Below are 18125 nucleotides of genomic sequence, written 5' to 3' on the forward strand. Positions count from 1 at the left end.
AAAACCCCATGCATATTTCTCAGAAGAAAAGCAAGACAGCAATAGGCTATTTTAAATCTTTCCCACCAGAATATACAGCACAAGATCATTTGAAACTTAAATGAAACACCTTTCAAGTTGCCAGCATGGGAAGACTAACCTGACATAAGGCACAGGGTCGTTCTGGACCATATTGAGCAGCCACTGTAACTCCTCGTAACTTCTGTCAACTATGAAGACAAAAATGAATGTCTTTTAAAGTAAGATGCTGGAACTGAAACAACTAGAAGTCAGAAGTTATTAGAAAAAATATCGTCAAAAAGTGGATACATAAAAGCCTTTAAGAAATAGAATGGAACTGATGCATTATAATGTGTCACTATTATAATTTTGGGAGGGTGGGTAGGATGGATGGACTCCACAAATCTTGCTCTTTGTGACACACGAATTCCCATTTTCTCTCAATTCTTCTCTCTTTTATTTGGATGCAGTTGCTTAAACTTCCGGAATTTAACTGTGAAACCTGTCCCCGTCTCCCCATTCTGGGTGCCACACTGTGTACCTGTGCATAACAGCTCATTTGGGATTCTGACTATTCCCTCCTAGCATATATTCTATATATACTCCCAAAACTTTGCTTGTACATCTGAGCACAAAACATTGCAAATCAATTGCCTACACACAAAACCCTTCTGCTACAAGATGGCATCACACTAAAGAAACTGAGCAGTCAAACAATTTTTGCCCAGTCCAGACAGCGGTGAGGTTGCCTCATTTCCCAGCTCATACTACATTTGTTTTCAAACTGAATTTCATGGCAGATTGTCTTCCATGAAAGCTCATCAGATTCCTCAATGAGAAGGGCAGTAATGACAAACAAGTTTCCTTGAAAGAGAGCTCACAAAGCACTACTTGTCTGCCCCAAAGATTCAGAGCTTAATGAAGTGACCGTGGTCTTGGGTGCACAGGTCTAGATATTAAAGGCCAAATAACTGTTCAGCGCAACAACTTTTCTTTACCTTTTGTGTAATCAACAACTGCCTCCAGAGCTGCTATTCGGATATCCACAAAGTGCCCGTATTCCGCATAGGACTTAAAAACAGCAGGATCACTTGGGACATGCCCGTTCTTCTGTAGTATGCGAATGGCATTCAAGCAACTAGGCACATAGAGAAGGGGGGAGGAAGAAAAATCTGTTGTAAAACCTGCATTTCCAGTCACTGGAAATAAAAACTTACTTTAGCATTATCACAGCAAGTTGTTGATGAATTTCACAAACTCTGAATTACGCCAAATTCATGTGAATTCTTTCTTTTTTAAGGCGCCTTTTAATTTTTTTTTACAAAACAGCAACACCAATAAAATATCATTCTTGACTTCCGAAGAGTTCTAAAGAAACCTGGGCTGAAAGGAGAGTGCTAACGAAGCTATTTTCTTTCTTCTGTTGGATATTTCACCCAACACAACATACACTAGGAGAGAATTTCAAACCCGTAAGAGCAGGGGTAGGGAACCTTTTCCAGCACAAGGGCCACATTCCCTTCTCAGCAATGTTCCAGGGGCCGCGTGTGCCAGTGATGGGTGGGGGCAGAAGCAAAAGTGAGCGGAGTAAGAAATGTAAATTTTACCTTTGCACAATAGTTTTGTTTCTACACACACCCCTCTATCCAAGCAAACAAAAGGCATTTTATTAAGAGTCAGAGGGAGGATTTCAACATCATGTTCTTCTGATAGTTCTGTCACACAAGCATTTCTGCTTGCAGATGGAATGATCCCCCCTCCCTTCTCCCTGCATGCTGTTCTGAGGATTCAGAGGGGATTTGGGGGAGGCATGGCAGGGGGAGCCCCGTTGCACTAGCAGGAGCCCTTGAACTGGCTTCTGTGAATGCAATGGGTTCACAAGTGAATCTGGCCCAGAGGGCACACTTCAGTCAGACAGACAAAAATGTTTAAGGAGCTGTTTGTAAAGTAAGATGCATACACCGGCTACAGGTAATGAATCATACATCTATGATGTTACAGTAAACCTAACATGCCTCACTTTATCATGTCTGAATGATACAAGACTGTCTTGGCTTATTTGTTGTTGCTGGCATCCTTCTGTAACGAGAGACAATGGAGTGTGCCGTTGGGGGTGAAGTCAAACCACTGTGTTAGCGACACCAAAGTGGCGTCCCTAAGGAGCAAGCCTGGGCAGTGTGTATGGAAGTCCTGGGCTGCCCAGACGACTCTTGGCCTTGCTGATACTTCTCCTAGATGGGCTACCTTCCCAGGTTGATGAGCCCCATCTGCTCCTATTATCTGCATTTTCTTTATAAAAGCCCAATAAGAAGTTATACAATAAAGGAGGGTACAAAGCAAGGCTGGTGAGTGGCATGGATTGGGTGGGAATCCCGAGGGTCAAGTAGAGAGGCCTGGAGGGACATATTTTGTCCCCAGGCCTGAGTTCCCCCATTCCTGCATAAGACGCCAAGATTAGCAGGTAAGTAAGACGACAGTCCAGATATGTTATCAGAAAAATCTAGTCCCTTGCAGCATCCTTCCCAAGTGCATGTCTCCTTGTTTAGGATTCTCCTACTGCTGACCAGCATCAACCCTCTCTGGAGATCTGTGCTCATGAGGGGGCTGAACATGTGCGCATTTGCCTTGCGCATAGACATGTGATATGCAAAACACACTTAACTCAGTGTTATGCCTCCATAAACACTAGATTCTATCTTCCCTTTGTTGCATAATATCAAAAGAAAAGGAGAAAGCTGTGGTTTCAAGTCCTACAAACATCTTTGCACAATTTACAAAATGACTTTCTTGGCACCCGTTAAATCTCCCCCGTCTCTCTCCCTTGTGTGCTTATTGATCATAGTGAGAATATTATGAAGAGCTACATTGTGCAAGAACAGAACGAGTGCATCAGGATCAAGAGCAAAGTAAGAATAAGTGAAAAAAGATGGGAGTGTACTGTGCTTTTAGATTTGTATTTGCAGGAATTAAATACATTTTTTTTATTTTAAAAAAACCCATACCTGACCGTAATGGTGTGCCTATAGCTGGGCAGTAGCTTTTCCATGTTTAAGAACCTGGTAATTTCCTCAAGAATGAGGCGCACATCAGGATTTAAGTTATCGAGTGTCCGGGCTTCATTGTTCACACTGACGGCAGGAGTTACAGAGTTTGCTAGTGCATCTATCAGCTCTGCGCGGTAATAGTTGTCCGAAAACTAAAGCCAAAGACCAAAATATGAGATAGCAAGCATCACCAAAAAATAAATAAAATTGAGAAGAGGAGCACTGCTCTTTTAGACAAACTCAAGTCTAAAAATGAATGGAAGAGGGTAAGAGTATTCCACATCACAACATTTAACTGTTCCTATTACAAGCCATTTTGTCTTAAAGTAGTTCTCTGCACATCAAAAACGCAGGATCATGGATAGAAAACTGCAATGTTTTGAGACAACTTTTTTTACCTTGTTTTTTCTATTGTCGTTGTACTTGATTAGATCTAAAATGAACGTCAAAACCTCTTTAGGACATAGATTATGGACATCTCTCAGCAAGGCCATTGCGACAGGCATCGTCTGCAAAAAAAAAAAAAAGTACCAAGATTAAACAAGCGACTGCTTTCGTTTAAATATTAAATCAGAAACGACAGCTTTTGCTTTGCCATATGATGTTCTGCAGTCCGTATTTCCTCCACCCCATAATTCAGGAGGTAGAAGCATGAATATCAACATAAGAACATGCTAGGTAGCTGTTAATAAAACCCAGTTTGTGAAATTATCAGGTGCTTTTTATAGTCATTTGGGCAGGTGGTCATCACAATAATCACAGCAATGAACTCCCTTAACTTGTGTGTTATTGAAAAGGTGGAATTCCTTTCGTCAGTCCTGAACCTCTCTCTGTATTCAGCTCTAATCATTTCACAAATAGAAAGGATATTGCCTTCTATTCAATATTCTGCACACATAATTTTATAAGTCTCTCCCCCCCTAAAAAAACCCCTGATTTCTTTAGCTTTTCTTCGTAGGGAAAATACTTCTGTACTTTTTTCCCTTTCATTTTTTTGAGGTGGATGGGACTTAGGACACCTGCCTCCAAAAGATTGCTGCCACACTTCAGGCGAATACATCCAATACAACCATTTCTCTTTTGCATCCACCTCTGTAGACCAGCCTTCAAGAAGCTGTAAGAGAAGCTGCTACATTTAGAAAAAGCTAAATTAGACAGCAATTGGCCTTTTACCTTCTGCAGAAAGTAGCTCTGGTAGTTCATGAAGTTATTGGTTTTCACAATGTTTGGGCAACTTTTACAACAGAACATCCGGGTGAAGAGCGACTTCATGGCTGGTGGTCCTGTCCATGTGCTCACCATGAAATTTGCAATCTGTATAATTAGGGAGCAAGCAAGAGAGAAGCTACATTACTAGCAACGCTTCAAGGTTTGATCTATTGCTCTCTTCCAAACCCCGACTCCTCTCTTTCTTACTTTTATTTCCAAAGTACTGGGGAGAAGAGAAAGCTGTAGTAAGTGAACAAGATCTGGAACTGTTTAACAGATAGAAACTTTAAATCAGCATCTCCCCCCCCAAAAAAAAACCCTTTCCTATCCCTGAGTTGCCTCTTAAAGTGTTTTTGTGCAATCACTGCATTGCAGAAGATACTGAATCCTATCTTAGGACCTGGATCCCCAATGCCATCAGACAATCCCAAAATATCTACCCAGCTCCCCTGCTCCTTGTCTTTAAAAAAAATGAAAGGGTGGGGGAGTTGTTTAGGGTGTTTTTTTTTGAGGGGTGCCTGTTTTTTCTCCTATGTTTTGGGACATATGTAGGTATTTTGCCTGTTTTTTGTGGGGGGGAATGGTTCTGAGCAAAACTTTTATTCTTCTGTGTATTTTGTGGTACACATGAGACTTTCTTAGATTTCTAAATGGACTCCTAGGCCCAAAGGGTTGGGAATCCCTGTCCCAGGACATGCAATCAATGGTGTGTAGGGTAAAAGCCGTGTTTCTGTGCCCTAGAATACAACCAATGTCATCATACAGCTGGGCAGAGCAAGGAAAGGTTTCCAACAGGCAGTAACAGCTGTCAGGCAGCTTCCTTGCAAGGAACGATGATGAGCTTGCAAGGAATCCCGCGGTTCGAACACAGTTTGAAAACCAAAATATACTACCTAAAACCAGACAGTCTCTCACCACCATTGCTTCTATAAATTGGAACTATAGTATATGGAAACAGTTTTTACAGGTCATCTGCAACTAATTATCTTCCCACAATCGCGACCTGGTTTTAATTGTCTTCCTCCCATTTACATTTCAGACAGACTCCCCCACCCCAGTTACTAAAGCCACATATTCAGTCTCTGCAGAAGACAGTCATGGAAGTGGCCTGAGCGCTACCACTTTCCTCAATTTACCATGCCAATAACCTCAATGCAGATTTCAAACATGCCTTAGCCGCCCTGGGAGTACGAGACCACCCGAAGAGAAACAGACAATTCTGAACCCTGTCTAGCTTTTAAGATACGGTTGGACAGCTGAAATCAAGTTAACAATCAGTATACTGGGGAAAAGTTCGCCCAGCTCCCCCAATGCACAAGCCTATTTTGCTCTAGCTAGCTTTCTCATCAGTTTTTGATACAATGAACCACGGTATCCTCGTGGACCATCTATAGGAGATGGGTTTCAAGGGTTCTGCAGGGGTTATGGCTAATCTCCAGGGATGGTTCCTGAAGGTAGCGTTGGAGCACTGCTTCTCAGCCCCACTTTGAGCGGGTTTTAGACCTAGCAGGTCCATGTTGGATCACTGCCTAATGCTACAACACCTTATAGAAAAATGCAACTCAGGAGGGCAGGCCTCACTATATGCAGCCTTTGTTGATCTAAAAGCAGCCTTTGACTCAGCAGTACGGATGTATGTATATATTTCAATTTTAACTCATGAGCTCCCAGTACGTTTCTGAGAACAATTCAAAGTGTTGGTGTTGACCTGTAAAGCCCTAAACGGCCCAGTATACCTGAAGGAGCATCTCCACCCCCATTGTTCTGCCCGGACACTGAGATCCAGCGCCGAGGGCCTTCTGGCGGTTCCCTCGCTGCGAGAAACAAAGCTACAGGGAACCATGCAGAGGGCCTTCTCGGTAGTGGCACCCGCCCTGTGGAATGCCCTCCCATCAGATGTCAAAGAGATAATTTAGAAGACATCTGAAGGCAGCCGTGTTCAGGGAAGTTTTTAATGTGCAACATGTTCAGAGTGGCTGAGGAAACCCAGCCAGATGGGCGGGGTACAAATATATTATTATTATTATTATTATTATTATTATTATTATTATTATTATTATTGCAATCTACTCTAATTGTATATTTTATCTTTATGAATGCTGTCACTATTGTGTTATGCAAGCTGGTCTTTGACCATAATAAATTATTATAACAGCAACACAAAACCATTAGGAGCAGTCATTCGGAGATTGAGCAAGGTTTCATCAGCATGCTAATGATATTTCTCTACAAGATCTGAGAAGGCCCTGGGTGCAGTAGTGAGCTGGATGAGGACTAATGAATTGAGTATGAATCCTGGCAAGATGGAGGCTCTGTGGGCGAGTGGATCCGACAACCAAGGAGGCCAGCAGATTGTTAAGGTTGAAGTGAAAAATTTCACCACTCCCCTAGATTTCTAAGGCGCCAAAAAAAACCCTAACATACACTTTGGCTGTCTTTTAAAATGTTAAAACAGCAAACTTCCTTTAGTCCTGAGGATTAATGCAAAAATAAAACTGTTGGTTCAAATGTCTGGTCTCTGCTCCAACAATTGTTATGAAACGTTTTTCTAGTTTCCATTTACAGACAAAAACCTATGTTGCTTTGTTTTGACATCAGTCACTTAAAAGCACTTGATAAATATTTCCATAAGGCTGGACCCCAGACCAGTTTAGGAGATGCGGTTGAGTTTCAATGCTTACTCAACTGTTAATATGTGAAAATATTTAAAAGTATTTGGCAAAACCACTTAAAACTAGAAAAGACACATTCACCAAACCTCATAGAAATTGCACCCATTTAGCCTGCCCATACCCTTGACAGTGAACATAAAGCCTGGTACATTTGCCACTCTATTCAATATGACAATGCAACAACTGGACAGATCGGGGGCGGGAAGCACTGTGTGGTCACACAGTTTCACAAACATGGGGAAGGAATTGCTACACAGGTAAATAAGTATAGGAACTCGAGCCCATGGGAGGAGCTAGAGCTTTTTTTGGATAAGGCAAGTCCTCTTTGCTACAGGAACACCCTATAGTTTTCAAGTAACCAGGAACGGAAAACTGTATGTGCATTTTTCTCCTACTGTTCAAGTTTAGATTCTCTGCGACCTGCCCAATTTACATGTCGCAAATGCTGCTGCTGTGCAGATTTCAAGAACCTGTGATTGCATCTGACCAAATTATCTCATGAAGTTTATCCGGCATGGCCCATTCCTACCTTTGCAAGACAGAAGCACGCCATTATCCTCACTCGGTAGAAGCATTGTTCTTGTTCAAGTATATCAGTCAGCGCAAGTCGTGAAGCTGGAGTAGGGAACTTCTGGAGGGCCAAAATGGATTCTTCCTGTGCAACCACATCTCTCTCGTATCGGAGCTGGTACTGCCACATGAAGTCAGCCTGTTCGAATTCTACCTTCCTCAGTACAGACATATCCGGGTCTATTCTGATCCAGAGTAAGGGAGAATCAGCACTGAAAGAGATGACCAGATTTGGTACTAGCACTTAAAATACAGCAAATGTATGCAGACATTTTAATATGGGACTGCTAAAACACGGCACCTTAAAAAAAATGACTCTTGTTTACTCCTTTTTGAACAAGACCAACAGTTCTCGGTTAAAACTGTCTGAAAAATCATGCAGCTGCTTACAAACCGAGATTATCAATCTGAACAAGCTTGATGACAGCTTTGCACTTCATTAATTTCCCAGTGGAAGGGGCTTCAGCGTAGAAACAATGAACCACCGGCATCTCTGAAATTAAAATCTTTCCCTGGTTTCCCTGCCTCCACTGCCAATTGCTGCACTTCAAGAACATGCCCTACAATCCCCTGCATGTTCAGCACTGTCATAAAGACTCTGTTGCTCATATGGACAGTGTAGGAAGAAAGGCAGCATCTCCTAACAGGACAGATACATTCTGCATTCATAGTGCTTCTATTGCAACTGGGGCCAGTATCATTCTCTGTGTGTGGTACAATCCTATATAAGAGCTTCAGGGAAAGGAACAGCCACACTTTGCTTCCATAAATTAACTTACTCCATGGCAGAAAGATCCATGTCAACTTCCTCCCCATTCATCAGAGGAATCTTTTTCTTCTTATTTCTGAATTTCAAAAAAAAGATGTATATTAAAATCATTATCTCTTTTTCTTATTCTGCAAAAATATATTAAATAATGTTTAAAATACAAGGCCGCTAAGGAAATCCTTGATGATGATATGATGAACAACTATCTTCATTTAATCATATGAACTGTCCCCAAATATTTTGCCCATCCCCATTTCAGAGGTTTATCCTTTTTCTAAGCTTCATACTTTCTACGAACTGGAGACAGAAGTCATAATAGTGCATCCTGAATACCACCTTTTTTTGGGGGGGGGGGATAATACTTACCTTTTTATATTTTTCAGTCACCAAGGGGAATCTATCACTAGAGTGGTTGAACAGTAGCAGAATGGTAGATTATTACAACACACCTTTATCCCTGAAGTAAGGACTCAAGGTCATATTAGTGACTACGGGTTGTATCCAGCTCTGTTGCTGGGATCACAAAGCAGATTTCCACCCACACGATGAAACTTCCCCTCCTCTCCTCCACCGCCCCCTGCCCTGCATATCCTGCAAATCTGCTCTGGAGAATTGGGGGGGGGGGTTTGCTCTGGAGCAGACTTTGGGGGTACACAGGGAAAGGAAGGAAGAAGTCCCATGTTGCACTGGATACAACCTTCAGATCGTCTTACAAATATGACTCTTGCATTACAACAGTGGCCAAAACAACTTATTACCCCCAACCTGTCGGTGTAACTTTAGAAGCCACGATCCACGTGGGAAGGAACCCACAGAGCATTACCTATTTCTGGAGAATGAAACTGGCCCTGGGAGGAGCCAGAGGGTGGGTTCTTCCCATAGGGCCTAAGGACCCCCCCCCCCCGCGGTGGCCTGGGCAGGTGTGGCACAGCAGCAGCTACCATGCTGCTGACGTTAACAAGAGGAGTAAGCCAGAGAATAGGAAAAACAAGAAAGCAGTAGTTATTTCAGGTGTATGTTTCGCAGGGGAAGTAGCCTTCAAATAGTCTAAACCCTACCGTCTGCTTTTCGAGTGGCAGGGTATGTCGTGTTTAAGGCTGTTTTCTTCTATCTGAAGCGTGTGGTTGAAAGATCCATCGAGCTCTTGCACAGTCACTTTCAAGGGGCCCTTGGGGGGGAAATGTATTGTATTACCAGAACAAATGTTTAAAAAGGCTGACAGTAGCAATGATTTAACCTGAAGGAGCATCTCCACTCCCACTGTTCAGCCCGGACACTGTGGTCCAGCCTCTACAATTCTATGAAAGTAGGTTTCTAGATCTCAAAGAGTATGTTTGCCATCTCATTTTAAAACATATTTCTGTAGGGAACAATAGGAAACAAGTCAGGAGTTCACTGAATATTGTGTCTAAATGCCAGTTGAATCAAGGTTTGCTTTAGATCAGGCATAGGCAACTTTGGCTCTCCAGATGTTTTAGAACTACAACTCCCATGATCCCTGACCACTGGCCCTGTTAGCTAGGGATCATGGGAGCTGTAGTTCCAAAACATCTGGAGAGCCAAGGTTGCCTATGCCTGCTTTAGATGAACACTGCAAATGAGTAAGTTAAAAGCCTCACTATAATTTACATTGATTCACAATAATCTAATAATAAACATGATGCCCAGCTACAGAAATTACATGCAAATTTCTGTATTCAAAGTAAGCATAGGCAACTATCTTTCTACCAGATATGGTTCAGAGCTCCAAGCAAGTTGCCCACCAAAGGTTGATAGTACAAATATGTACAGTAAAAAGGTGAAAGTTACAGAAAATATGTAGCAATTTTGACAAATTTCAGGAAAAAGAGAAAAACAAACTCACCACATATTTCTGTGTCCCAGGAGATGTATAGTCTTGCTTTATTTCTAACTCTAGTACATTTCGTTTTCTATTAAATGCAAAGCTGCCATAAAACTTTACCACACCACTCTGATCTCTATGAGACTGAATAGGATAATAACAGATAGGTTTACAAATATGCAAAAACTAAGTTCCTCAAGTTTACAGAATTGCAACAGTACATCCAAAACAAGCACAGCAGTCTTGCTTCAATCAGGCTTGTGACGGAAATTCTGATGGACTGTGTCCATAATTTGCAATTTGATGTTTAACATAAACATCAGATTTTGAAAATACTGCACAATTCCTTCAATTCCTACCCTAATGGCGAAAAGGAGCTCATTCAACTTCAGAGCTTTCCCTCCCTTTATGCATTTCGAAGCTCATAGCTGGCTGCTCTTGCGTGAAAGCTCTGATTCGTAAGTCTCACGACTTGTTCATTATTGGGAGGTGTGCATAGGGGAATGCTGAACTTCCACCCCGTGTCACATAATACGATACACAGTGGGAGCCATTCAGAGTCAGGTGAGTCATCACAAATTAGGGATGGGAAAGCATGTGTGGAACCGGTCCTTAGTATCCTCCTCCAGACTTTCACTACAGCCCTAAACCGTGTGTTCAAAATAACACGTAGAAGCCAGGGAAAGGAAGTGGATGTGTGTTTTCCCACACTGAGCAGAAAGTTGTGAAAGGGACTCATTTCATAAAATGTATGAATCGCTTGACTGGTTAAGCACATCTGGCTGAACACACAAGGCTCCCTGCAACCAGGACCCCTGTATTATCAGAGTAAAGGCTTGTAGCACAATCTACACAAAAAAAATGCTTACAAGCCCCTTTCAAACCTGCTTGCTGAACATGGGAAGGTTGGGGGGCACAGACTGACCCTGGGGGCAGCAGGAGCAGGTTATACATGTGTCTGCTCTCCCTTCCCCACCTGAAGCCTTGACACATTCTTGTATTTTGAAGAAATTCCATGGCGTTTTCATTAATTAGGGTTTTATGTATCTCACCAGGACTTAAATTTAAAGCATTTGGTCTAACACAAAAAGAAGAGGGCATTTTAGTAGCAAAAGAGTGATTTTGTGAAAGTCAAATAATGAACATTTGGAAGCAAAAGCTTTGCTTTGATTAGCAAAGCCTTCAATGTATCCTAACTCCTAAAAGGGAATCATGAATCCATACTACTGAACTGCTTATTTGTGTCAAGAATACACAGAGGAATTATACCAGAAAGATATGGAGGTCTCGTACACCCCAGGTAGCGTTTCTGCTGACCTTGAGCCAGACAACCTGAAGAGTGAAGTCAAATGGGCCTTAGAAAGAACTGCTAATAACAAGGCCAGAGGAAGTGATGATATTCCAGCTGAACTATTTAAAATTTTAAAAGATGATGCTGTTAAGGTGCTACACTCAATATTCCCGCAAGTTTGGAAAACTCAGCAGTGGCCAGAGGATTGGAGATCAGTCTACATCCCAATCCCAAAGAAGGGCAATGCCAAAGAATGCTCCAACTACCGCACAATTGCGCTCATTTCACACGCTAGCAAGCTTATGCATAAAATTCTACAAGGCAGGCTTAAGCAGTATGTGGACCGAGAACTCCCAAGTGCAAGCTGGATTTCGAAGGGGCAGAGGAACCAGAGACCAAATAGCAAACATGCACTGGATTATGGAGAAACTAGAGAGTTCCAGAAAAACATCTACTTCTGCTTCATTGACTACGCAAAAGCAAAGTATGGCAAGTTCTTAAAGAAATGGGAGTGCCTGATCACCTCATCTGTCTCCTGAGAAATCTCTATGTGGGACAAGAAGCTACAGTTAGAACTAGATATGGAATAACTTATTGGTTCAAAACTGGGAAAGGAGTATGACAAGGTTGTATATTGTCTCCCTGCTTATTTAACTTGTATGCAGAATTCATCATGCAAAAGGCTGGACTGGATGGATCCCAACCGAGAATTAAGTTTGCTGGAAGAAATATCAACAATCTCAGATATGCTGATGACACAACCTTGATGCCAGAAAGTGAGAAGGAATTAAAGAACCTTTTAATGAGGGTGAAAGAGGAGAGCGCAAAATATGGTGTGAAGCTCAACATCAAAAAAACCAAGATCATGGCCACTGGTCCCATCACCTCCTGGCAAATAGAAGGGGAAGAAATGGAGGCAGTCAGAGATTTTACTTTCTTGGGCTCCATGATCACTGCAGATGGTGACAGCCGTCATGAAATTTAAAAAATGCCTGCTTCTTGGGAGAAAAGCAATTACAAACCTAGACAGCAACTTAAAAAGCAGAGACATCACCGTGCCGACAAAGGTCCATATAGTTCAAGCTATGGTTTTCCCAGCAGTGATGTATAGAAGTGAGAGCTGGACCATAAAGAAGGCTGATCGCCAAAGAATTGATGCTTTTGAATTATGGTGCTAGAGGAAACTCTTGAGAGTCCCATGGACTGCAAGAAGATCAAACCTATCCATTCTGAAGGAAATCAGCCCTGAGTGCTCACTGGAAGGACAGATCCTGAAGCTGAGGCTCCAATACTGAAGCTGAGGCCACCTCATGAGAAGAGAAGACTCCCTGGAAAAGACCCTGATGTTGGGAAAGATTGAGGGCACAAGGAGAAGGGGACGACAGAGGATGAGATGGTTGGACAGTGTTCTCGAAGCTACGAACATGAGTTTGACCAAACTGCGGGAGGCAGTGGAAGACAGGAGTGTCTGGCATACTCTGGTCCATGGGGTCACGAAAAGTCGGACACGACTAAACATCTAAACAACAACAAAATTTACTACAAAAGACTCCCTTTTCCAGGGTGCCTCTGTCCACCATACAGGACTTTGTGGAAACTTGGAAACTGACTTCAGGATGCACAATTCTCCTTGTGAAAAAAAATCTACTTCCATATACAAAGTGTGTGAGAATAGTAGGTGAAATCCACAGTTCCGAATGAGCCATTATAGGAATACCAGACACTGATTGCATTTGTTTCTGTGAATTTCACTCCGTACAAGTCTATTTTGCCTTTATCAAGGTGGACTGAAATATTATTGAAAGCACCAGATCAGTATTGCCAGGCAGCTCTGCAACTGCCAACTGAGTTCCGCACCAGCCAATCTCTCTGCTATTCATTTGGGTGATTTAAACTACTTGTACATAGTCGCAAGAGTTTTGGTGCCAGGGTGAAATTTTTGGAATTCACTTCTGAGAATGCACCAGACTGTGGCATTTTCCATATCTGCCTTAAGAATGTTTTTGAAAATCCTCTGGATCCTTGCTGTGGAGCTTGGCTCTGTGGTTTGTCTTTCAGAACAGCGCACACTGGTATAAAATGCTGCATTTCTCCTCCGACAGTAGCATCTTGAAAACTAAACAATCAGCCACAATGAGATGCGATTCAAAAGGGACAACAGCAATTTGAGCTAATTCTTAAACCTCACTATTTGAAACTTTCTAGACAAATTTAAGGCTGCTTCTTATGTCTCGGTGTATTCATTTAACGGGGCCAAAGAACAGCTATTTTTCATCTCCTTTGTTACTAGCCTGGAGCTAGAACGAAAAAGGATACACCCATTGCTTTATTAACGGTTGAATGTCTTTGCCAGAGACATTGGAGATGGATTTCAAAAATCCAGATGTGGAAACCAGCATCTGACTCCACATGTGAGACTGGAACTTCTGAGATGAGGCAGTGCTGGCCAGGCTCAAGAGCTTGTTGAAAACCTACGGTGAAATTAGCCTCGGTTAGTAATCAAAACAGGCCCAGTGATCTTAAAATTTTAAGAAATATCAGTGACAGTAACATCATAGGTACAGTTCATTGGAAACAAAATCAGATAGGACCCAAGGTGATTCAGACATTACATTCAAACTGTGCACTGCTAGATGGGCAGAGGATTTCAAACCACATCTCTACCAAAGGGGATGGTCTCATTTCCTGCAACTATTTTGAAATGAAGACACAACAGAAAAGGTGTCAGCTCTAGGATGAAGCTTTTTTTTTTTTTGCAAGCAGATGTGGTGCCTTGTTATAAACCCATGTCCCATGTTATACAGCAGCCTACTTTCAACAGCAGCCAGCCAATGCCTCTGGAAGCTGGAAAGAGGACCATAAGTTGGTGGCCTCTTCTGATGGGACCTGTGGCCCTCCAGATGTTGTGATTTCAAATCTCTTAAGCCTCAGCCAGTATGGCCAATGGTCAGGGATTATGAGAGATGCAGTCCAGCAGCATCCAAAGGGTCACAGGATCCTCATCTCTGTCTTACTGCTTGCATTGTCTTATTGCATTTACTAGCACTGTCTCTATACTGCATTTAGCTGTGAAAGTTCATAACTTTTGATATACTCACTGTCTGCAAGTGGCTTCCTTTACCATATGCAGAAATTAAGCTCCTGAAAGCGTTTAGCTAAAATGTTTCCATTGAACTAAACAGCTCTCTGCAGGGAACAGATTGAATCATTTAAGTAAATGGCAAGAACCCTAGTTTTTGTAAGCCGAGGCCTGATTTCCATGGCATGTGATCCATGACACAAAGAGGAAACCTCGCTTCCCGGGTGTGGTTATAAATCGGCCCAAACCACACCAATCAATTATACAAACAGCTAACCACGCTGAGAAGTGCCTGTGCAGTCTGGGCTGCAGAGAAAGTGAGGTTAAGGCAATATGATGCAGCTATAATGCTGAAGTGGAGCAGATGCAGGCATCTAACACTATCTGACAACTTCATATGCGATGCTCTGACACAGGGTTCAAATATAACAAATAAATACAAATTGATCAGGGCACCAAAAACAGAATGCTGGCTCTCCCTTAGCCATGGTTAGGTAGATAATCAAGGGCAGTCAGTGGGGTAACACACACTATGGAGAAAAGTTCCACCTTCCTGCAGTGACATGAAAAACAACGCATTCCTACCATGCCTATACAGAAGTAAGTCTCAGTGAGTCCACTGTGGCTTACTCTCAAGATTAAGTATGCATCCGACTGAAGCTTAATGGATAGCTCATTACCAACGTCAGCTTTGGTGAAAGGCTAAATCAAGCTCCCTCTTAACTAGGTTTTGTTAACCATGTTCTTGCTTACAAACCCTGGTTAAGCAAGTCAGAGGTAGCTGTAACATAAAAGATATTCCAAGTTTGTTTTGATGCCACGTGGATGACAGTATACAAGATTTAACACCTGTACATGTATTTATCTTGGATGAGAACACTTTGGTCATTAAAAAAAATCAATAAAGTCTGTTTTAAAAAAGGAGAGGGGGGAAGAGGTTGGTTCTCTAGATGTTGCAGGAATACTCCCACTATCCCTGACTTTTGGCCATACTGGCTAAGGCTGATGGGAACCTGGAATGCCAAATCTTAATCACCCCTGTTGAAAGCCATTAATTGAAGATGGTGCTGATGTCAGTACAGACATTAATTAGGCGGGGGGGAGGGGGAGTCTGCTCTAGAAAGAGTGCCCACAATTATGGTTGGCATAAAATCTTATGTGGCCAAGAGGAAGTTCATGGTCTGTGGGCACCATCCATTTGTCTATAACGGTAATAAGCTTCATAGTCTACTTTTAGGGTCACGTTTTATACGGAAGGCACTGAAATTCAAGTATTTTTTTTAAAAAAAGTAATTATAAATATAAAATTTTAAAAGTGTCCAAACACTTACTTGTAACATGAACTCCATGCTTATTCTGTTTTCTATGAGTCTCATGACTAGGTGGGCTTTGCACTGGAACATAGTGTAGTATTCCCAAGATAATGTGTGAGGATGCTTTATAGAAAAATGCAGGTGTGATGCTGGGCTGGAAAATGAAAATCAAGATCATTTCAGGAATATTTAATTTTGCATTTTAAGAGAAAGTCGCACATACAGCAGAAAGTTCAAAGATAAAAATTCAAAGAGCCGGACAGGATTCTCCTAATCCAGCAATTGAAAGTATTAATTAAAACTCTGATCATATTAAGAACAGGGGCTCAAGAAGTACGCTTACAAATTTTACTCAGTGTTAATTGTTCTCAGGTAAACTTTGGGTATAAAATTAAAACTATCTGGGTAAATTGCAAAATATGAAACATTCAACATCGGCAGTTTACTTCTGCCTGTAACAATCTATGAACAATTCAGACAGGAGCACAGAAGGGAGGAAAGAGGAGAAATAATGACTATCCTATCTTCTCTTTCACTGAGTACTTTAAAAAAGATATGAGCAGACTCTTTCGGCTAAGGAAGACAGCAGTAATTACAATGGGGTGGTATTCAATTAAGTTTACTCAGAGTAGACACAATTAAACTAATGGACCTATCTTAGATACATTCATTAATATCAATGGTCTACTCTGAATAGCACGTGTTACTCCTGAACCTCTCCTTTGAGCCACCAAAAGCAGTCATCTCACTGCTGGACCTCACAGCAGTGACTTTCCCCTTAGCCATCACTGGGCACCTCCAAACTGCCTAGCCAGCAAACCAGTGGTAAGGAGACCGTGAAAAGGATCTATAACTTATTGGAGAAGATGTATTTAAGCAGCCTTTTGCTTTCAATTATAGCCTCTTTAATAAAACTATTCTTGGACATTGGACACAATTTGAATTAGGCAACTCAAGTTGAAAAACTGTTCCCTTTCATCTCATATTGCTTATAAATCCATGTTGCCATCCAACAAAGTTTAAGACTCTGGATGTAGTATTTCAGCACCATTTAATGAGCAATAAAGTCACCTCCCTCCATCTGGCTACATAGAATGAGGTTTGTCAGCCATATGCTAATTTTTTTTTTTAAAAAAAACAAAACCTGCAGTTTGCTCAAAGCTGGTGTGCATCAGTCATTAGAGAGACTCTAGTGCAGGCACCCCCAAACTGCGGCCCTCCAGATGTTTTGGCCTACAACTCCCATGATCCCTAGTTAACATTACCAGTGGTCAGGGATGATGGGAATTGTAGTCCAAAACATCTGGAGGACCAAAGTTTGGGGGTGCCTGCTCTTGTGCTTGTAAAAATAGCAGTGTGTGTTTTAAAGTGATTTTCACACCTGTAGCAAAATATTTCCCCTTTCCTTGAAAAGGTTTTTACTCTACTTTGCATATATTTTGTTAATATACTTCCATTCAGTAATTCAAACAAGGCAAATGTTTACCAAGGATGTCCTTTATGGGACCATTAGGTAGCTGAGGTAATAAAGCCTTTGGCCAAATGTCTCATTACTCACCTGAAGAGTGAGTGAGTGTGTGTGTGTGTGTGTGTGTGTGTGCGCACACACACACACACACACACACACATTATTGGCCCTATAAACCTACTAAACATACTTGTCTTTTTCTTTTCCTCCACCAAAGATTGGATGAAGTAAGACTCCACCGGTCTTCAGTTCATACACAACTATTTTGTCCAGTTCCTGAAATGCAATTAATAATAATAATATTGCAAATGTGTATTTGGCTACAAAGAGAAAACAAGCTGTACATGGTCTTGTTGAAGCATATTATAATTATGAGCATTTTCAATTTGGTCTCCATCATTTCCTCTGCTTACAAATGTACCCATCAGGGGAATACTGTGCATTCAGATCACAAACCCTTCCCCTTTTAACTCAACTTCCACTATTTCACATTAAAAATAAGCAGGCACAAACATTTATCTGCAAAGAGCAGAATAGCACACCACTGTGGTTTTTCAAGTGCATTTCAGATAATCCTGGGGTGCCCAAGAGACAGTTTAGCCACCACTATTGGTTGCCCCTGCAATGTGTGATTGCCAGAGAGTGCTGAATGCGTTATCACACATACTTTTCTACACAACCCTTGAAAAAAGAGACATTTTGCCTTCCTTTACAGCTACTGCTTGGTACCTTACTCTCAGTGAACAGGGTGAACTGTTACTGAAAAATTGGATGGTGTTTTTTTTTGGGGGGGGGAGATCTATAAAAAACACAGTGCAAATATTCCAACAACATATGAGGCTGTTTAAAAGGGGAAATGAAGACAGG

At 41.7% G+C, this 18125-nt stretch overlaps 1 protein-coding gene across 3 annotated transcripts in view; it reads right to left on the reverse strand.

The window, feature by feature from the left end:
* The window catches only part of TAF2 (TATA-box binding protein associated factor 2), a 58992-nt gene that overhangs the window by 24216 nt on the left and 16651 nt on the right, over positions 1-18125 (reverse strand). For all 3 annotated transcript variants that reach the window (XM_088675865.1, XM_088675864.1, XM_088675866.1), the window contains exons 10-21: positions 17449-17534; positions 15809-15944; positions 13715-13869; positions 10129-10243; positions 9323-9432; positions 8275-8340; positions 7455-7707; positions 4218-4358; positions 3443-3553; positions 3003-3196; positions 999-1138; positions 140-209 (exon numbers count right to left, since the gene is read on the reverse strand). In XM_088675865.1, coding sequence (XP_088531991.1) covers positions 140-209; positions 999-1138; positions 3003-3196; positions 3443-3553; positions 4218-4358; positions 7455-7707; positions 8275-8340; positions 9323-9432; positions 10129-10243; positions 13715-13869; positions 15809-15944; positions 17449-17534 — 1577 coding nt within the window. The remainder of the gene's footprint in view (positions 1-139; positions 210-998; positions 1139-3002; positions 3197-3442; positions 3554-4217; positions 4359-7454; positions 7708-8274; positions 8341-9322; positions 9433-10128; positions 10244-13714; positions 13870-15808; positions 15945-17448; positions 17535-18125) is intronic.

Source organism: Zootoca vivipara, chromosome 8, assembly GCF_965207765.1.
Source record: "Zootoca vivipara chromosome 8, rZooViv2.hap1.1, whole genome shotgun sequence".
Lineage (NCBI taxonomy): Eukaryota > Metazoa > Chordata > Lepidosauria > Squamata > Lacertidae > Zootoca > Zootoca vivipara.